We start from the raw sequence: 22,874 nt of genomic DNA, 5'->3' as shown, positions 1-22,874 counted from the left end.
GGCAAAGCTGCCTGCCATCCAGGACCGCTACACCAGGCGGTGTAAGAGGAAAGCCCCCCCAAAAAATGGTCAAATACCCTAGCCACCCCAATCATAGACGGTTCCCTCTACTACCGCATGGCAAGCGGTAACGGAGTGGCCAAGTCTAGGACAAAATTGCTTCGCAACAGTTTTTACCCCCAAGCCATAAGACTCCTGAACAGGTAATCAAATGGCTACCCGGACATTTTGCAGTGTGCCCCCCCAACCCCTCTTTTACGCTGCTGCTACTCTCTGTTTGTCATATATGCATAGCCACTTTAACTATATATTAATGTACCTAGTACCTCAATTGGCCAGACCAACCAGTGCCACTGCACATTGGCTAACTGGGCTATCTGCATTGTGTCCCACCACCCACCAACCCCTCTTTTACACTACTGCTACTCTGTTCATCACATATGCAGTCACTTTAACCATATCTACATACACATACTACCTCAATCAGCCCGACTAACCAGTGCCTGTATGTAGCCGCTCTGTTATTTTTCACCGTTGTTTTTATTTCTTTAAATACCTATTGTTCACCTAATAACTTTTTTGCACTGTTGTTTAGAGGCTGCAAGTAAGCATTTCACAGTAATACCGGTTGTATTCGGCGCACGTTTCAAGTAAACTTTGATTTGACTCGGAAAGTATTCAGACTCCTTGACTTTTTGTTATGTTACAGTCTTATTCTATAATTGATTAACATTTTTTTTTACCTCAACCTACACACAAAAGCAAATAATGAAGCAAAACACAGGTTTAGAAATGTTTGCAAAAGTATTACAAATAAAAAAACTGAAATATGACATTTACATAAGAATTCAGACCCTTTACTCAGTACTTTGTTGAAGCACCTTTGGCAGCGATTACAGCATTGAGTCATCTTGGGTATAACACTACAAGCTTGGCACACCTGTATTTGGAGAGTTCCTCCCATTCTTCTCTGCAGATCCTCTCAAGCTCTGTCAGGTTGGATTGGGAGTGTTGGACAGCTATATTCAGGTCTCTCCAGAGATGTTCGATCAGGTTCAAGTCCGGGCTCTGGCTGGGCCACTCAAGGACATTCAGAGACTTGTCCCGAAGATACTTCTGTGTTTTCTTGGCTGTGTGCTTAGGGTCATTGTCCTGTTAGAAGGTAAACCTTCACCCACATCTGAGGTCCTGAGTGCTCTGGAGCAGGTTTTCATCAATGATCTCTGTACTTTGCACCGTTCATCTTTGCCTCGATGTTGACTAGTCTCCAAGTCCCTGCTGCAGACAAACGTCCCCACAGCAGGCTGCCTCCGCCATTCTTCACCGTAGGGATGGTACCAGGTTCTCCAGACATGACGCATTCAGGCCAAATAATTAAATTTTGAGAATCCTATTTATGTTTCTCACAATCTTTAGGTGCCTTTTGGCAAACCCCAAGTTGGCTTTCATGACTCTTTTACTGAGGGGCTTCCATCTGGCCCCTCTACCATAAATGCCTGATTGGTGGAATGCTGCAGAGATGGTTGTCCTTCTGGAAGGTTCTCCCAACTCCACATAGGAACTCTGGAGCTCTGTCAGAGTGACCATCAGGTTATTGGTCATCTCCCTAACCAAGGCCCTTCTCCCCCGATTGCTCTGTTTGGCCGGGCGGCCAGCTCTAGGAAGAGTCTCGGTTGTTCCAAACATATTCCATTTAAGAATGAAGGAGGCCACTGTGTTCTTGGGGTCCTTCAATGCTGCAGAAATATTTTGGTACCCTTTCCCAGATCTGTGGCTCGAAACAATCTACGGACAATTCCTTCAACCTCGTGACTTAGTTGACAGTGCATGTCAGAGAAAATTAGACAGGTGTGTGCCTTTCCAAATCACATCCAATCAATTGAATATACCACAAGTGAACTCCAATCAAGTTGTAGAAACATCTCACGGATGGAATGGAAACAGGATGCACCTGAGCTCAATTTCGAGTCTCATAGAAAAGGGTCTGAATACTTATTTACATAAATCAAAACATATTTATAAAGCCCTTCTTAAATCAGCTGATGCCACAAAGTGCTGTACAGAAACCCAGCCTAAAACCCCCAAACAGCAAGCAATGCAGGTGTAGAAGCACAGTGGCTAGGAAAAACTCCCTAGAAAGGCCAGAACCTAGGAAGAAACCTAGAGAAGAACCAGGCTGAGGGGTGGCCAGTCCTCTTCTGGCTGTGCTGGGTGGAGATTATAACAGAACATGGCCAAGATGTTCAAATGTTTATAGATGACCAGCAGGGTCAAATAATAATAATCACACCGGTTAACGAGGGTGCATTAGTCAGCACCTCAGGAGTAAATGTCAGTTGGCTTTTCATAGACAATCATTCAGAGTATCTCTACCGCTCCTGCTGTCTCTAGAGAGTTGAAAACAGCAGGTCTGGGACAGGTAGTAGATCCGGTGAACAGGTCAGGTTTCCATAGCCACAGGCAGAACAGTTGGAGCAGCAGCACAGCCAGGTGGACTGGGGACAGCAAGGAGTCATCGGGCCAGGTAGTCAATAATACATACATAAGGTATTTGTCACGCCCTGGTCTTAGTATTTTGTGTTTATATATTTATTTGGTCAGGCCAGGGTGTGACATGGGGTTATTTTGTGTTGTGTTGTGGTATTGGGGTTTTAGTAGGTATTGGGATTGTGGCTGAGTAGGGGTGTCTAGCATAGTCTATGGCTGCCTGAGGCAGTTCTCAATCAGTCAGGTGATTCTCATTGTCTCTGATTGGGAACCATATTTAGGTAGCCTGGGTTTCACTGTGTGTTTTGTGGGTGATTGTTCCTGTCTCTGTGTTAGTTGTCACCAGACAGGCTGTATAGGTTTTCATATTTTCCATTTGTTGTTTTTGTATGTTTCGTATTTATCGTCATTAAAGATGTCTCGATTTAACCACGCTGCATTTTGGTCCGACTCTCCTTCGACGGAAGAAAGCCGTAACAGTATTTGTTTATTTTAATACATTTGCAATTTGCTTTGTCATAATGGGGTAGTGTGTGTAGATTGCTGAGGAATTGTTTTTATTTAATCCATTTTAGAACAAGGCTGGAACATAACAAAATGGGAAAAAGGTCAAGGGGACTGAATACATTCCGAAGGCACTGTATATCATGTTATCCCTTTGGAGCGCATGCCTAGGCGATTTAGAGTTGTTGAACTTGTTGGATTACGAGCGTTTTGATTAACTGTAATATTATAAAAATGGTTATTTTTGAGCCTCTAAGTTCAGCAATCGAAACATCTAGGGCCTGCTGTACGTTGACTGATTATTCAATGAAAATGATACATGATTTACGCAACATTATCTTGAAGTGACTTGATGCCTATTGTGCCAAAGTAATTACTTGTAGAACGGGAGTGACGGGTTTATTTAAGCAGGCAGTTAAGAGAAATTCTTATTTACAATGACGGCCTACCCCGGGCCAACCCTAACGACGCTAGGCAAATAGTGCGCCACCCTTTCGGACTCCCAATCACAGCTGGTTGTGATACAGCCTGGAATCGAACCAAGGTCTGTAGTGACGCCTCTAGCACTGAGATGCAGTGCCTTAGACCGCTGCGTCAGTGTTTGACAAGTGTGTTGACAGAACGGCAATAATAGTTAAGCGACGAAAAATAGCACTTGCCGTAATTGTCTAAGAAAAGTGAGAGGAAACCGCAACTTAATTAGGTCTATAATCAATGGCCTAACTTAAAATGTGCCTGGCTTTATAAATCATCCATATATACAGTACCAGTCAGAAGTTTGTGAATAATAGTGAAGACATCAAAACTGTGAAATAAAACATATGGAATCATGTAGTAAGCAACAACAAAAAAGTGTTAAATCAAAATAGATTTTAGAATCTTCTAAGTAGCCACCCTTTGCCTTGACTGCCAAGAGTGTGAAAAGCTCTCTCAACCATGAGTAATGCTTTTCCAACAGTCTTGAAGGAGTTCCCACATATGCTGAGCACTTGTTAGCTGCTTTTCCTTCACTCTGCGGTCCAAATCATCCCAAATGGGTTGAGGTCAGGTGATTGTGGAGGCCAGATCATCTGATGCAGCACTCAATCACTCTCCTTGGTCAAATACTGCTTACACAACCTGGAGGTGTGTTTTGAGTCATTGTACTGTTGAAAAACAAATAATAGCACTAAGCGCAAACCAGATGGAATATCGCTGCAGAATGCTGTGGTAGCCATGCTGGTTAGGTGCCTTGAACTCTAAATAAATCAGACAGTGTCACCAGCAAAGCACCCCCACGCTTCACGGTGGGAACCACATGCGGAGATAATCTGTTCACCTACTCTGCGTCACAAAGACACAGCAGTTGGAACCAAAACTCACACGTTTGGACTCATCAGACCAAAGGACAGATTTCTACCAGTCTCATGTCCATTGCTCGTGTTTCTTGGCCCAAGCACATCTCTTCTTATTGGTGTCCTTTAGTAGTGGTTTCTTTGCAGCAATTCGACCATGAAGGCCTGATTCACACAGTCTCCTCTGAACAGTTGATGTTGAAATGTGTCTGTTACTTGAACTCTGTGAAGCATTTATTTGGGCTGCAATTTCTGAGGCTGGTAACTCTAATGAACTTATCCTCTGCAGCAGAGGTAACTCTGGGTCTTCCTTTCCTGTGGCAGTCCTCATGAGGTCACAAATTTGGCTGTAATATTTTCTATGCTTTAATACAGGCTTTACACATGTTGTTTTCTTTAAAACAGGCTCTCCGATATTATAATTTATTTAGTGTTGTTTACACTAACAAATTGTCAGATTTTTTAAAAATAACCCTCCTTTTCTCCTTATTATTACTGTTATGATCATCATAATAATAAGTAATGTCATTAGTAGGCTTAGCATAGCAGCCTTGTTTAACCACCATCTAGCCATAGGCCTAAGATTGCATCCTGTCTAATCAATACCATAACTTACTAAGGCCTGTCTTTCAATATTTATATAGGCTTTGTACACAGCATACGAGTCATCCATGAATTGAAATGCAATCAAGCATTTTAGATTTAAAATAAGGTAAATTGACCCTTGAATAATTAGCATAAATAATAAACTGCTCCATTTAGGCAATTGCATTCACAAATGTATGCGACTGTTTTTAGTGGTTGCTGTAATAAATGTTTAGAATTGATTTAGCGTTGTTTACACTGTTCCAACCGAAAATATAGAAAATATACTGTAACTGTATACGGTCAGAATATACTGTATACTGTCAGAAAATATACTGTGAACAAACAGCACCTGTTTGGTACACATAATATGCATGCAACGCTTTAGCCTTACCTTCTTTATCTTCATCTCCAGTATTTTTCCACAACTAGTCAAATTGTAGTCAAGTTTATTTATCACGTCCTCTGCTTCCATTTAGCCGTTACGCATTACGGTGTTCAGAGTTTGTAGGAACCAATTTATTGATGTAATTATGATATATGCTATAGGTCAGGCCCTATTGATCATGTGAATGAGATGCATACACGTTTTTCCTAAACAAATGAGGAATTTTGATAACAGAACTTTTGAGTCAGAAATAGCTGTGATTATGTTGCCGCTTCAGCACCACAACTAGGTTGGACAGCCTGTCACACAATTGCTATAACAATAGCTAGGTTTCCCTCCAACTGTCACACAATTGCTATAACAATAGCTAGGTTTCCCTCCAATTGTCACACAATTGCTATAACAATAGCTAGGTTTCCCTCCAACTGTCACACAATTGCTATAACAATAGCTAGGTTTCCCTCCAACTGTCACACAATTGCTATAACAATAGCTAGGTTTCCCTCCAACTGTCACACAATTGCTATAACAATAGCTAGGTTTCCCTCCAACTGTCACACAATTGCTATAACAATAGCTAGGTTTCCCTCCAACTGTCACACAATTGCTATAACAATAGCTAGGTTTCCCTCCAATTGGCAACAGATTTCCATGCAAATAATCTAACATCTGCATAAAAACAATATGCGCATTTCCACCAGATATGCGTTCCCATGAAATGGACTTGTTGCAGTTAAGTCTGTGCATAAATATGTAGTGCACATAAAAATATATTTTGCAGTTAAACTCCCATGTACCAAAAAAATAAAAAATGACATGGGTTTCAATCACGTTTTCAACTCCACTGGTGGTTCTCTCACCACCAAAAATGTGTTATATAGCGGGCGTGCCCACTGATATTGGAAAGGAGCATCAAGCTCATCACCTTGCACTTTCACCACCCAGTGAAGTTCATATCTTATTTCATCTGTACCCTAATAAACTGCATGCTTTCCCAACGAGTTGTAGAGGGAGGGTCTTACAACACGTCATCGTGTGACTCCAAGTTTACTTCGATATGGTTATTATATCAATATTTGCACATAAGCGTTTCCACAGACATTTCTCGCATAACTTTACCGACACAAAAAGATCAGCTTGTGTTTTTGGTTTTGTCGACATGTGGAAAGTTAACCGACACATTTTCTCTTTCCATCAGGCCATCAATTATATTTTTTTATCCAAGGTACTTCACTTGCATAAAAAGGGTCAATGGAATCCTGGTTACTGGCTGACATACACTGAGTGAACAAAACATTAGGAACACCTTCCTGAAACTGAGTTTCTCTCATTTTTGTGCTCAGAACAGCCTCAATTCGTTGGGGTACAACGTGTCGAAAACGTTCCACAGGGATGCTGGCCCATGTTGACTCCAATGCCTTCCACAGTGGTGTCAAGTTGGCTGGATGTCCTTTGGGTGGTGGACCATTCTTGGTACCCACGGGAAACTGTTGAGCGTGAAAAACCCAGCAGCGTTACAGTTCGACCCACTAAAACCAGTGCGCCTGGCACCTACTACTACCACACCTCGTTCATAGGCACTTAAATATTTTCTCTTGACCATTCACCCTCTGAATGGCACACATGCACAATCCATATCTCAGTTGTCTCAAGGCTTAAAAAAAATCATTATCTAACCTGTCTCCTTCCCTTCATCTACACTGATTGTAGTGGATTTAACAAGTGACATCAATAAGGGATCATAGTTTTCACCTGGATTCACCAAGTCAGTCTGACATGTTTTAGAATGTAGTTCGCCTATACTGTAACTGCCTCAGAGGGACTCTTAGCATGTGGGGGATGGGTAACAATGCACAGGGGTAACTCTAAACCAAACCTCCCCCGCAACCCAATTAATTCAGTCAAGCACAAACCCAGCTAGCCTAGCACTAATGCTAATTAGCTAGAATAACCCCAAGGGCCCGACTTCAAACAGACATTTTCATACAGTAGCCATATTACAAAGGTCTCAGATGACCTTGCTGTAGTGAGGATTCCTATTCCCATCGGAGTCACACAGATAGGTCCTGAGAATAACATGACGGAAGAGGATATTCAACTAGCGGGCAGATGAAAAGGCATAGGTATTGACATTTGTTAGGCTTAAAAGTCCTAATCTAGTCTCCTTTCCAGCTTTCATCTTTTGTTCTCCATTGTTCCTCTAGTGCTCCTTAAAGACATGCTCCGGTACTTTGGCGGAAAAAATAAATAAATGTAAACCTCCTGCTTTGGGCTGGATTAGTCAATGTCTAGTTCATGTATGCATAATCTATGAGCAGAATTGCTGTAGTTTTACCTCAAATCAGCCACAAAACCCCTAGTTTGAAGAGATTGCTTTCTTGAAGCTGTGCCAGGCCATTATCCCTACATTTCCCCCCAACACGGGCCAGCCCTCTAGCATGTCCAGTTCTAGCCAATAAGTTTCAGCCCCTCGCATTTGAGTGACAGCTAGCAAAAGGCCTACCCAGCGTTCTCCAATGAGGTCGCAGGGTGGGTGCAACAGCTCAAATGGACACAGCAGAGAGAGAGGGGGAAGGGGATGCACAACTGAATGCACTCAACCGAAATGTGTCTTACCGCATTTAACCCAATCAACGAGAGAGAGAAATGACACGGTGCACATATGTGACATAGTATGCCATTTTCGGGGACAACGTATGGCTCGTGAGTGCTACTTTCAGAACTACTGGCTAAAAAGTATACAAAAGTACTGAAGATTCTCTTTAAGCAATAGGAGAGACCGATGACATCACAAATCACCATCAGACCAACTCCTTTAATTTCCTTCCCCGAAGTTTGCAGCCTAATAAAAACCTGTTGAAAACAGATGTTTTACCCTTTAGTGGGAGTACATTACTGTTTGTATACTTGGATATCGCTTTTCAACAGTAGTAGTTCAAATATTGCTGGAGGACATCTTTAAGCTTAGGGGGAAGGGGTTAGTAAACTGCCATCCACAACACCTAAAAAATAAAATAAAATAATTGGCTAACTGTATACTGCCTAATATGAAAGGAATTCCTGATCCATTTAACCCAATTGGATACCAGGGTCACTCATTGCCCACTTTACTGAGGGAATGATGCATTCTTGCATGATAGAGAACATCTCAATCAACCTCAAAAAGCCTCCCTCTGCTGAACCAATAAACAACCCTCACTCAGCCAATGCCCTTAGGCTAAACTGTCTTTTCATTTTATGTCAACTGATACCAAGTACTGTTCTCAAAATCCAAACTGCGATTGAGTGAATGCACACCAAACACTAAGGCCACTTAGACAAAACCTCCCACATAATATGCTTTATAACAACACATTCTACTAAGTCAGTGTAAATGAAGAGGTCCCAGAGGTCTAGAAAAGTGTTTCCCAAACCTGGTCCTGCCTACCAACCGCCACCTCTCCCATCTTTTCCTAGAGTTTCACGGTTAATTCCCACACATATTGGCCCGCGCAAAATCCAAGGCGCAGGGCAGGGGGACTGCAAGACTACATCACTAAGCTGCTCCCATAGATGGATTTCTGCTTGGGCCAGACAGGCCAAGCTGATGAGAGATGGGATTAGAGCCATGGGCTTTAGAGGAGTCATGGGGGGGGGTCATAGGAGATGGCTGATAAACAGGGAGATAGGAGAGGGAAGGAACTGGCAAAAGGACAGAGGAGCAGGAAGTAGGAGAGTTTACCATGGAGGGAAACTGCTCCCATGGAGGAGGAATGAAACTAGTACTGAGGTGTGCAAGAGGTGTTCCATTTATGGGCCGGGAGGAGCAGGAAGTAGGAGAGTTTACCATGGAGGGAAACTGCTCCCATGGAGGAAGGAAGGAAACTAGTACTGAGGTGTGCAAGAGGTGTTCCATTTATGGGGCCGGGGGCAGAAATCCAACTTGGGAGACTAGGAAAGTGCCAAGCTCAGACCTGATAACTCCTGGTGGAAAGGGACTATCAGGTCTGAGCTTTAAACTGTAGATAAAAGAATGTTTTATATACTATCCGTTATGGGATCAGTTCATGCCCAGCTGTTGAGGTTGACATGACTTATAGATCAGATAGCCCTAGAGCTGTGCTTTGGTGCCTAGTTCAGTCAGGCTGGCTGACCTTCAAAGAGGCCTTGAGTCTTGGACTGGACATGCCTGGCTGCTTTAAAACACTTAAAGGCATGCAGAGCAGACAGAAGGCAAGGGGGGCCTGGACCGGCCACTAAGTTAGGGTTATCGCAGCACCCACATTCCTGTCCTGTGTGGTCCCTTCCTGGACATCCTGTCCATTCTCTACCGTTTCTCACAGTTTATGTTCAGGCCACTGGAGAAAATAAGAAACTGGGAAGCTCAACAGGATACTTCCTGTAAAGACAGGGAAATACATACTGGCCTAGATTTACACTATATACGAATGATGTAATGCAGAACCATCCAATTCTATTTTACAGCTGATATATTTGCAGTACTCTTGCTTTTACACTCTTGTGCAGCCTAGTCACGGAGGCAGAGCTAATTTTACACCTGGGCTGACATAACTATTTGCACATGTTGACATTGACGGTATACTGTGAAGTGCTAGAAGATAGATTGTGATGTGCATGATTATATTTAAGCTTTAGAAATCAAAACTACGCAGTTTTATCAGTTAAGGGGTAACAATGTTGAAAATGAAGTCTAAAATAATTAACTAAGCATTCCTTTCCCATACTAAAATTATTTAACGAAAATGCGAATATAATATCGTAAATAAGCAGACATCGCACAGTCTGGAATGATTTAGTCATTAACAACATAAAACGATTATATCGGATATTGCGATATTTGTAGTAGCATGATGATATGAGAGGAATGGGGGAAAAGAATGACGCACATGGAGGTATTCAAATTCACTGGAACTCTAATTTACATTGTTATAGCTAAATACATAACAATGATCTCCTTCGACTCAAGATAGTTTCATGGGGCACCCAGTGACGGTGAAGGAATTTGCACCAGAGCTATGGTAGGGTGTTAAGGGGAGTAAAATAAACATGGCTTTTAATGCTGAATTAGGTACACCAAATTATAGCTCTGATTTGCAGCTCTTACAGAAGCCAGCATAGCTAAATACTTTGGACAGTAGCGAGTTCATTAATTATCACCCTTACTTAATCCTCATTAAACTACATGAATGTATTAAATATTATGGCAAATCTCAACATTTTGAGTTATTGGCAATGTACTTATTATCTAGCTAGCGACTGCTAGCCAACGTTAGTTTGGTAACGTTACATACTTTAATATAATACTGGACTGAGTACATGATTTGTGCAACGTTAGCTTAGCTAGCTAGTACTTTTGCCAAAACAGCTGATGCTTGTTGCGCCAGCTACTAAACGTCAGCTAGCTAACATTCTTCCAAGTCCCTGTATGCAATGATAGCCATGACAGTTAGCTAGCTAAATATACCATGCCATAATAAAAGTCGGTGACGAGGCAACCAGTGTGCAGACAAAACTTAGCTTGCGAGCTACTAGCTAACTGGCTAACAACTGCTAGGTAGCGGTTACCCAGCTCATCGGCGATTAGGTCGTTGCTTACCCGACTAAACCAGATGCTTAGTTGAGTCTCTGACAACACAGCGAAGTAAAACCTCTGTGAGTTGGGATGAATATGAAACGGTTCCTCTTCACTTTTCAGTGGACAAAGTAGCCTCCGGGGCCAGCCAGTTAAAAAATACATGACGGTCAGGCACTCCGACTCGACACTCTCCGTGTCACCGGGCCAGCGGAATGGCTATGTTCCCAACGTAAAATAAACGATGTTATCCAATCGGTTCATGAACAATTTGTAGCTAATTCAATCCCGCGTAAAGTCGATTTTCAGTCAAACGACATTCGTCCTGATCCTAGAAATCCATAAGCGATTGAGATCCAATCAGGCTAGCTAGCCAACACAGCTAACTTGACATAGAACTGTGGAGCTCCTCTGAAAACAAATCGCTTGCGCAGTCGGGAGTTTAAGTTAAAAACAAAATGCAACCGTATATTTTTGTTATAAAGGTATCCTTTCTGCACCTATCTGAATAAATATGTCTTATTTTTATTAGCGATAATAATTTTATCTTCGGTGTCTCTCGCTGTCGCCATCTTTATCGATTCTAGCTAGCTATCCTGGGTCCGATTCGCTATCCCATGCCTCTCTGCCCACCTATTATGTGAAGCTAGCCACAATATTGGAATTTACGGCTCGCCTTCTAAATAAAAGTCCCTCACTGAAATGAATGCAAATGTTTAAAAATAGCGGAATCATGTCATATTTGGAATAGATTATGTTAAACAAGGTTAGAGATTTGATATATAAATTCAAAATACAATAATGAGTTATAAATTGATGGAAAAACATCATTTTTTTTAAAATCTGTTGAAAGTGCACCGTGGATGTATTATACTTCAGAATTGCATTGGGGGAATATTTATTTCATTGTACAGCCTTACCTATGGATTATAGAAATGGGGTATCAGTCTACTCAGTGACACCCACAGAACACAACTGTAAAGTGTTTACACATATATACTTTACAAAAATAAATGCAACATGCAACAATTTCAATGATTTACTGAGTTACAGATCATTTAAAGGAAATCTGTCAATTGAAGTAAATTGCTAAGATTTCAAGTGACTGGGCAGGGGATGGCTTAGGCACTTGGGAGCCAGGCTCACCCACTGTGTAGCCAGGCCAAGCAGAATGAGTTTTTTCCACACAAAAGGGCTTTATTACAGACAGAAATACTCCTCAGTTTCATCAGCTGTCCTGGTGGCTGGTCTCAGACGATCCCACAGGTGAAGAAGCCAGATGTGGAGGCCCTGGGCTGCTGTGGTTACACGTGGTCTGCAGTTGTGAGGCCAGTTGGATGTACTGCCAAATTCTATAAAACGGTGCTTACCATAAGAAATGAACATGAAATTCTCTGGCAACAGCTCTGGTGGACATTCCTGCAGTCAGCAAACCAATTGCATGCTCTCCACTACTGGAGACATCTTAGAGTGGCCTTTTATTGTCCAAAGTAGAAGGTGCACCTGTGTAATGATCATGCTGTTTAATCAGCTTCTTGATATGCCACACCTGTCAGGTGGATGGATTATCTTGGCAAAGGAGAAATGCTCACTAACAGGAATGTAAACCAATTTGTGCACAACATTTGAGAGAAAGAAGCTTTTTGTGTGTGTGGAAAATTTCTGGGCTCTTATTTCAGCTCATGAAACATGGGACCAATACTTTACACGTTGCGTTTATATGCTTGTTTCGTATATTAGCATCATAGCTCTTATTGTGGAACTTTGACTGTAGGAAATACGCTTCCCAGTCAGCCTATTGCACTGTACAGCCTTACCTATAGATTGTGGATGAAGCAAATGGGGTATCAGTCTACTCAGTGACACCCACAGAAAACAACTGAAGAGTATAAACAAATGGTGTTGTATCTCTTATTGTGGGATTCTGAAGCCACTGTACAGCCTTACGACACTAATATTTGTTCAAACTCTTCACACTTGTTCTGTGGGTGTCACAGTAGACTGATACCCAATTTTATTGATCCACAATCCATAGGTTAGGCTGTACAGTGCAATATGAATACCCAATACACATAGTAGGTTGACTGGTAAGCTTAATGTGACTCACTACAAAAACCTCTTAGCTACCTGGGATGCATCCATGATGGAAGCTTAGGAGGTGTGAGCATGGCCACTAAAGTGCTAGGGAAGGTTAAAGCCAGGATGAACATTTAGGCTAGAAAGTCCAATCTGCTTGATAAGGACTCCATGAGTGTGCTAGCCACTGACCTCATTCAATGCCATTTTGACCACGCTAGTACTTCCTCGTTTGGGGGCTTATCGAAGCTTCTGAAGGGGAAGCTCCAGATTAGAAGTCGACCGATTAATCTGAATGGCCGATTAATTAGGGCCAATTTCAAGTTTTCAGAACAATCTGTATTTTTGGACACCGATAATGGCCGATTACATAGCACTCCACGAGGACACTGCGTGGCAGGCTGACTACCTGTTATGCGAGTGCAGCAAGGAGCCAAGGTAAGGTGCTAGCTAGCATTAAACGTATCTTATAAAAAACTATCAATCTTAACATAATCACTAGTTAACTACACATGGTTGATGATATTACTAGTTTATCTAGCTTGTCCTGCGTTGCATATAATCGATGCGGTGCCTGTTAATGATTCAATGATAAATTATTGCCTCCTTCGCCAAACAGGTAATTTAACAAGCTGTCACGAGAATTTAATCCCAATGATAATAACTAACACTTATTAAAGCTTTGACTAATTCCCGAGGCTTGTAAGCCCCTGTGTTTAATAATAATTAGGGTAAAGACTCAAATTATTCAAAAGGTCTCTAAGGTTTATTCACAAGAACGTTCTAAAGTCAAAATACAAAGAACATGTAATTTTATAACTCACTCCCTCCCTACTTAGACACATACCTACACACAGACAGTAGGTGGGATGTATCCTTCCCCATAGTTCTCACCACTGTTTATCACTACCAAGCTGGCAGTTTAGAGGGACCTTGATGGGACTCCCTTTCCTGACGTAAATTTCTCAGGTCAGGTCATACACAGTTTAATTGTTCTCTGTATTTTCTTAGTCACACACACATTTCTCTCCCTCACTTGTCTCTACTGAAACTTATTGGACTTACGTTTAAGCACTTTAATTATTCATGTTACATAAACTAATAATAAAATAGTTATGTTTCAGGATGGAATTCTTTAATCATTACCGTAAACATATCAATTCCCTTATCACAAGCGCAGTCACGAAAAAAGCACTGTCGTTGCACCAATGTGTACCTAACCATAAACATCAATGCCTTTCTTAAAATCAATACTTTTAAACTTGCATATTTAGTTAACATTGCCTGCTAACATGAATTTCTTTTAACTAGGGAAATTGTGTCACTTCTCTTGCGTTCTGTGCAACAGAGTCAGGGTATATGCAGCAGTTTGGGCCGCCTGGCTCGTTGCTAACTAATTTGCCAGAATTTTACATAATTATGACATAACATTGAAGGTTGTGCAATGTATCAGGAATATTTAGACTTATGGATGCCACCCGTTAGATAAAATACAGAACGGTTCCGTATTTCACTGAAAGAATACACTTTTTATTTTTGAAATTATAGTTTCCGGACTTGACCATATTTAAAAATGTATTTTTTTTAACCTTTATTTAACTAGGCAAGTCAGTTAAGAACAAATTCTTAATTTCAATGACGGCCTAGGAACAGTGGGTTAACTGCCAGTTCAGGGGCAGAACGACAGATTTGTAACTTGTCAGCTCGGGGATATGAACTTGCAACCTTACTAGTCCAACGCTTGAACCACTAGGCTACCCTGCCGCCCCATATTAATGACCTAAGGATCGTATTTCTGTGTGTTATGTTATAATTAAGTCTGATTTGATATTTGATAGAACAGTCTGAGCGGTGGTAGGCACCAGCAGGCTCATAAGCATTCATCCAAACAGCACTTTCGTGCATTTGCCAGCAGCTCTTCGCAATGCTTCAAGCATTGCGCTGTTTATGACTTCAAGCCTATCAACTCCCTAGATTAGGCTGGTGTAACCGATGTGAAATGGCTAGCTAGTTAGCGAGGTGCGCGCTAATAGCGTTTCAAACGTCAATCGCTCTGAGACTTGGAGTAGTTATTCCCCTTGCTTTGCAAGGGCCGCGGCTTTTGTGGAGCGATGGGCAACGATGCTTCGAGGGTGGCTGTTGTCGATGTGTTCCTGGTTCGAGCCCAGGTAGGGGCGAGGAGAGGGACGGAAGCTATACTGTTACACTGGCAATACTATAGTGCCTATAAGAACATCCAATAGTCAAAGGTATATGAAATACAAATGGTATAGAGAGAAATAGTCCTATAATTCCTATAATAACCTCAACCTACAACTTCTTACCTGGGAATATTGAAGACTCATGTTAAAAGGAACCACCAGCTTTCATATGTTCTCATGTTCTGAGCAAGAAACTTAAACGTTAGCTTTTTTACATGGCAAATATTGCACTTTTACTTTCTTCTCCAACACTTTGTCTTTGCATTATTTAAACCAAATTGAACATGTTTCATTATTTATTTGAGGCTAAATTGATTTTATTGATGTATTATATTAAGTTAAAATAAGTGTTCTTTCAGTATTGTTGACATTGTCATTACAAAAAAAAAATAATAGGCAGATTAATCGGCATTGGCTTTTTTGGTCCTCCAATAAATCGGTATTGGCTTTTTTGGTCCTCCAATAAATCGGTATTGGCTTTTTTGGTCCTCCAATAAATCGGTATTGGCTTTTTTGGTCCTCCAATAAATCGGTATTGGCTTTTTTGGTCCTCCAATAAATCGGTATTGGCTTTTTTGGTCCTCCAATAAATCGGTATCGGCGTAAAAAAAAAAAATCTACCTCTACTCCAGATAGCCCAGAATAAGCTGATCAGGGTAGTATTGAAGGTACGTCTACGTACTCACATTGGCAGGAGTTACTTTCAGGAACTGGCTGCCTGTTGAGGCTAGGGTGTTTCAGATTAGATTTGGTTTACAGGAGTACTTATGGTTCTGCGCCCAGATATCTAACTGATTACTTTCCCCATATTAGGGATGCACACAATCACAGCCCCAGATCAGGTGTTGCTAATGTGCGCTTATACAGGTTCAGGCGTAATGCTGGGAATGGTACTTTCTTGTATACTGGAGCATCAGAGTGGAATGAGTTGCCTCTGCCCACAAAAACGACGTCCTCTCTGGGCAGCTTTAAAAAGAAAAGTTTTAAACTGTTGGATGTCTGCTGTGCCCATATGCATGTACCCTATGATGTAACTGCAATGATGAAATAGATTTTCCTCTTTGTTTTTATTATCTCGCTGTCAAACTGTGTTCAACCGTGCTCGATCTTGCCTAGACAGTGTCTCAAGAGGACCACAATGGAAATAAGTCCCAGACTTTATTGTGTGATATCCTCGATGAATTTACTCATGTGCATGTATGGCTTTTTCAAGTTGTGTGCTTGTTTTTTTTTAAATGGTCGAATTAATCAACTAAAACTTCAGTGCTTTCAGAGTCCCGCACTTTGAGCTACGATGCAAATATTGGTATAAATTCTTCACAGTTGTGTTCTGTGGGTGTCACGGAGTTCACTGATACCCCATTTCAGCATCACTACTCTGGACGGTTCTGACTTATGTGGACAACTACAAATACTTAGGTGTCTGGTTAGACTGTAAACTCTCCTTCCAGACTCACATCAAACATCTCCAATCCAAAGTTAAATCTAGAACTGGCTTCCTATTTCGCAACAAAGCATCCTTCACTCATGCTGCTGAACATACCCTCGTAAAACTGACCATCCTACCGATCCTCGACTTCGGCGATGTCAACTACAAATTAGCCACCAATACCCTACTCAACAAATTGGATGCAGTCTATCACAGTGCCATCCGTTTTGTCACCAAAGCCCCATATACTACCCACCACTGCGACCTGTACGCTCTCGTTGGCTGGCCCTCGCTTCATACTTGTCGCCAAACCCACTGGCTCCAGGTCATCTACAAGACCCTGCTAGGTAAATTCCCCCCTTATCTCAGCTCGCTGGTCACTATAGCAGCACCCACCTGTAGCATGCGCTCCAGCAGGTATATCTCTCTAGTCACCCCCAAAACCAATTCTTTCTTTGGCCGCCTCTCCTTCCAGTTCTCTGCTGCCAATGACTGGAACGAACTACAAAAATCACTGAAACTGAAAACACTTATCTCCCCCACTAGCTTTAAGCACCAGCTGTCAGAGCAGATTACTGCACCTGTACATAGCCCATCTATAATTTAGCCCAAACAACTACCTCTCCCCCTACTGTATTTATTTTTCTCCTTTGCACCCAATTATTTCTATTTCTACTTTGCACATTCTTCCACTGCAAATCTACCATTCCAGTGTTTTACTTTCTATATTGTATTTACTTCGCCACCACGGCTTTTTTTCTGCCTTTACCTCCCTTATCTCACCTCACATCGTATATAGACTTATTTTTCTATTGTATTATTGACTGTTTTACTTCATGTGTAACTCTGTGTTGTTGTATGTGTCGAACTGCTTTGCTTTATCTTGGCCAGGTCGTAATTGTAAATGAGAACTTGTTCTTAACTTGCCTACCTGGTTAAATAAAGGTGAAATAAAATACAAATTTCATTGATCAACAATCCATAGGTAAGGCTGTATAGTGGAATAAGTATGCCCCCAATGCAATTCTGAAGTCTAATACACCTAGTGCGATTCTAAATATTGTCAAATAACATTTTCAAAGTAACTATTGTCTTTTGTTGAATTTATATAACGTTCCAAATTTGTTTAGGATTATCTCGTCCAAATGACACGATGGTAACTATTTGTAGCCATTTCCATCACTTTTATTTTGAAGTCGACCGTAAATTCCACTATTGTGGCTAATCCTTATTGTGGCTACTTCACATAGGTTCCCCCGCCCGGTGGGAAGTTTGCGTCGAACGAGAGGTTGACATCTGACTTCATTTTCTCGTGAACTTCAGATTTGAATGGCTCATTGCTGCTCTCTGATGGTAATATTTGGAGATTGCAGACACGGATCCCAAACCGGCTGCTGCGCCATCGTACATACATTTATTTTGTCCCCCCACACCAAACGCGATCACGACACGCAGGTTAAAATATCAAAACAAACTCTGAACCAATTACATTAATTTGGGGACAGGTCGAAAAGCATTACACATGTATGGGTTTACACCTGCTAACTTGCTGTTGCTAGCTAATTTGTTCTGTGATATAAACATTGAGTTGTTATTTTACCTGAAATGCACAAGGTCCTCTACACCGACAATGAATCCACACATAAAACGATCAACCGAATCGTTTCTAGTCCTCTCTCCTCCCAGGCTTTTTATTCTCTGGACTTTATATTGCGATTGGCAACTTTCATAAATTAGGTGCATTACCGCCACTGACCTCGTTCGTCTTTCAGTCACCCACGTGGGTATAACCAATGAGGAGAGGGCACGTGGGTACCTGCTTCTATAAACCAATGAGGAGAGGCAGGACTGCACCGCGATTTTTCCCAAAGATGCTGGGATGTCACGTGTCCTACTTACTGTATATCAGTACACTGATAAAAACGTAAGCACCACGAAACTTCTATTTGATCAAATAAGTAGCAAATAGGCCATACATTCTTGTTGTTGTCCAAAATCGACACTCTCATTGACCTCCATGCAAAAACTCCTTGCTTGGTCGGCGAAACAAAAAAAACACCCTGCTTTTGGTTTTAGTCACAATCTGTGTTATGTAACCACACCAAACATAATATACCACACAAATCGAGTGCCTCGATTTACGTATGGAATAATACGAAATGTTCTGAGACCAGGTTAATAAAGAAAGTACCAAAAAAACTTGATAAAGGGGAGGCGCATGTAAGCAGATGAGGGAATTTGGCTCGGATCGAATAGTTTATATAATAAACCCTGCAAAAGACGTGCAAAAAAACGTAGCTCAGTTTCTGATATTTGACTGCACACAATGTACAGTAAATATAAAGAGGATGGGCTGACGTGGTTTTGTGTTGATAAAGGGCAAATAGTGGGTATTCTGCCAGTCATGGTAAATGTTTACTAGGGATGTAGTCGGAGGAGCGGCGCTCCCTATTTTTTTTCTAATTGAGAATATACGGAGCTGGTAAAAATATTTCTGGAAAATTACCTCAGTGTGGCCAACTCGGCAGGATATAAAAGAAAGAATAATAGTTTGTTAACACCATAAGGTGTAGACCTTTCCTGAAGTCATATGTCAAATCGCCCACTAGTGGCCTCATGGGTGGAATGTATTTTTTATTTTTTTTACAGAATTTCATCATTAATTCAAATTAAATTAAATTAAAATGCCGGACGTCCAGTGTTTCTATATCAAACGGTTTTGTTATATTTCAGTCTTGTGATGTAGTGTGCATTCGGAAAGTATTCAGACTGCTTAAATGTTTACATATTTTGTTACAGCCTTATTTTAAAATGTATTACATTTGTTCCCCCCCAATTTACACACAATACCCCATAATGACAAAGCAAAAACCGTTTTTTGAAAATGAGCAAATGTATATTAAAAAACCTTGCAAAATCACATTTACACAAGTAGTCGGACCCTTTACTCACTACTTTGTTGAAGCACCTTTGGCAGCGATTAAAGACCTCTATTTGGGGAGTTTCTCCCATTCTTCTCTGCGGATCCACTCAAGCTCTGCCAGGTTGGATGGGGAGCGTCGCTGCACAGCGTCGCTATTTTCAGGTCTCTCCAGAGATGTTCGATCAGGTTCAATTCCAGGCTCTGGCTAGGCAAATCAAGAACATTCAGAATCTTGTCCCGAAGCCACTCCTGTGTTGTATTGGCTGTGTGCTTAGACTCATTGTCCTGTTGGAAGGCTCATCTTCCATTGATCATCCTTGAGATGTTTCTACAACTTGATTGGAGTCCACCTGTGGTAAATTGAATTGATTGGACATAATTTGGAAAGGCACACACCTGTCTATATAAGGTCCCACAATTGACAGTGCATGTCAGAACAAAAACCAAGCCATGAAGACCAGAGAATCTTGTTTCTCATGTTCTGAGAGTCCTTTAGGTGCCTTTTGGAAAATTCCAAGCGGGCTGTCATATAACTTACTGAGGAGTGGCTTCCATCTGACCACTCTATCATAAAGGTTCGGTGGAGTGCAGAGTTGGTTGTCCTTCTGGAAGGTTCTCCCCATCTCCACGGAGGAACTCTGGAGCTCTGTCAGAGTGACCACCATCTTGGTGGTTCCAAACTTCTTCCATTTAAGAATGATGGAGGACACTGTGTTCTTGGGGACCTTCAATGCTGCAGAAATGTTTTGGTACCCTTCCCCAGATTTGTGCCTCGACACAATCCTGTTTCGACGCTCTACCGGCAATTCCTTCAACCTCATGGCTTGTTTTTTTTTCTCTGACATGCACTGTCAACTGTGGGACCTTATATAGACAGGTGTGTGCCTTTCCAAATGATGTCCAATCAATTCAATTTACCACAGGTGGACTCCAATCCAGTTGTAGAAACATCTCAAGGATGATCAATGGAAGCAGGATGCACCTGAGCTCAATTTCGAGTCTCATTGTAAAGGGTCTGAGAATACTTATGTAAATAAGGTATGTTTTTTTACGTTTTTGTACATTTTCAAAAAATTCTAAAAACCTGTTCTCCTTTGTCATTATTGGGTATTGTGTGTAAACTGATGAGGAGTTTGTTTTATTACATCCATTTTAGAATAAGACTATAACATAACAAAATGTGGAAAAGGGGAAGGGGTCTGAATACTTTCCGAATGCACAGTATATAAAGTTTAATATTGGGATGCAAAGTCTAAATTGAATACATTTTAACTCTATATCTGACATGATAAATGTGTCTACTTTTTTAAAGCTCATAACCGTGTGTGAAGTGTATACCTTTGTTTCAAAGTACATATGTTTAAGACTACCAATAAACACTCTGTGTGACCCTGATTTAGCGCACTGACGTAAAATATCTAATATTCCCATGAAACTGACTGAGATCAAATGATTGGCATGCAGTTTGGACATTTCACCGGAAAAATGTAAAGAAATATATTTCATGAATAACCATGTGCTCCGGATTAAAAATATAAATTTTTCTTCTGACAATGCAGTTGAGGTCAGAAGTTTACATACACCTTAGCCAAATACATTTAAACTCTGTTTTTCACAATTCCTGACATTTAATCCAAGTAAAAATTCCCTGTCTGAGGTCAGTTAGGATCACCACTTTATTTTAAGAATGTGAAATGTCAGAATAATAGTAGAGAGATTTATTTCAGATGTAATTTCTTTCATCACATTCCCAGTGGGTCAGAAGTTTACATACACTCAATTGGTAAAATTGCCTTTAAATAGTTTAACTTGGGTCAAACATTTTGGGTAGCCTTCCACAAGCTTCCCACAATAAGTTGGGTGAATTTTGGCCCATTCTTCCTGACAGAGCTGGTGTAACTGAGTCATGTTTGTAGGCCACCTTGCTCTCACATGCTTTTTCAGTTCTGCCCACAAATTTTCTATAGGATTGAGGTCAGGGCTTTGTGATGGCCACTCCAATACCTTGACTTTGTTGTCCATAAGCCATTTTGACACAACTTTGGAAGTATTCTTGGAGTCATTGACCATTTGGAAGACCCATTTGCAACCAAGCTTTAACTTCCTTACTGATGTTTTGAGATGTTTCTTCTATATATCCACATAATTTTCCTGCCTCATGATGCCATCTATTTTGTGAAGTGCAGCAGTCCCTCCTGCAGCAAAGCACCCCCACAACATGATACTGTCACCCCCATGCTTCACGGTTGGGATGGTGTTCTTCGGCTTGCAAGCCTCCCCCTTTTTCCTCCAAACATAACGATGGTCATTATGGCCAAACTGTTCTAGTTTTGTTTCATCAGACATGAGGACATTTCTCCAAAAAGTACGATCTTTGTCCCCATGTGCAGTTGCAAACCGTAGTCTGGCTTTTTTAGGGCGGTTTTGGAGCAGTGGCTTCTTCCTTGCTGAGCAGCCTTTCAGGTTATGTCGATATAAGACTAGTTTTACTGTGGATATAGGTACTTTGGTACCTGTTTCCTTCAGTATATTCACAAGGTCCTTTGCTGTTGTTCTGGGATTGATTTGCAATTTTCGCACCAAAGGACGTTCATCTCTAGGAGTCAGAACATGTCTCCTTCCTGAGCGTTATGACGGCTGCGTGGTCCCATGGTGTTTAAACTTGAATACTATTGTTTGTACAGATGAACGTGGTACCTTCAGGCATTTGGAAATTGCTCCCAAGGATGAACCAGACTTGTGGAGGTCAACCATTTTTTTTTTTGAGGTCTAGACGGATTTCTTTTGATTCTCCCATGACGTCAAGCAAAAAGGCACTGAGTTTGAAGGTAGGCCTTGAAATAAATCCACAGGTACCCTTCCAATTAACTCAACTGATGTCAATTAGCCTATCAGAAGCTTCTAAAGCCATGACATCATTTTCTGGAATTTTCCAAGCTGTTTAAAAGGCACAGTCAACTTAGTGTATGTAAACCTCTGACCCACTGGAATTGTAATACGGTGAATTATAAATGAAAAAATCTGTCTGTAAACAATTGTTGGAAAAATGACTTGTGTCATGCACAAAGTAGATGTTCTATCTGACTTGCCAAAACTATAGTTTGCTAAAAATACATTTGTGGAGTGGTTGAAAAACAAGTTTTTATGACTCCAACCTAAGTGTATGTAAATTTCCGACTTCAACTGTATGTGTGGGCAGATGAAATCTTTGCAATTGGAGGATGCATTTTATGCATAGGCTTATTCTACAATGATATTCAATAGGCTGCATCCATCAGTACAAACTTTGTTTGAGAAATGACATCAGAAAAAAAGTGTGCTCTACTTAGGCTCATTTAGCTATTTGACCCCTGTATGTATCCCCAAAAATATATT

The 22,874-nt window shown here is 41.1% G+C and overlaps 1 protein-coding gene across 2 annotated transcripts in view; it reads right to left on the bottom strand.

Moving 5' to 3' along the window:
* Positions 1 to 11,493, bottom strand: part of LOC109877831 (RAB6A-GEF complex partner protein 1) — an 84,383-nt gene extending 72,890 nt beyond the window's left edge. For both annotated transcript variants that reach the window (XM_031803130.1, XM_031803131.1), the window contains exon 1: positions 10,895 to 11,493. In XM_031803130.1, the coding sequence (XP_031658990.1) occupies positions 10,895 to 11,035 (141 nt within the window). In that variant the 5' untranslated portion in view covers positions 11,036 to 11,493. The remainder of the gene's footprint in view (positions 1 to 10,894) is intronic.
* Positions 11,494 to 22,874: the final 11,381 nt, after the last annotated feature.

The sequence above is a fragment of the Oncorhynchus kisutch genome, linkage group LG23 (genome assembly GCF_002021735.2).
Source record: "Oncorhynchus kisutch isolate 150728-3 linkage group LG23, Okis_V2, whole genome shotgun sequence".
NCBI lineage: Eukaryota > Metazoa > Chordata > Actinopteri > Salmoniformes > Salmonidae > Oncorhynchus > Oncorhynchus kisutch.
Note: the sequence above shows the minus strand (reverse complement) of the source record. Positions and strands in the feature narration are given on the sequence as shown.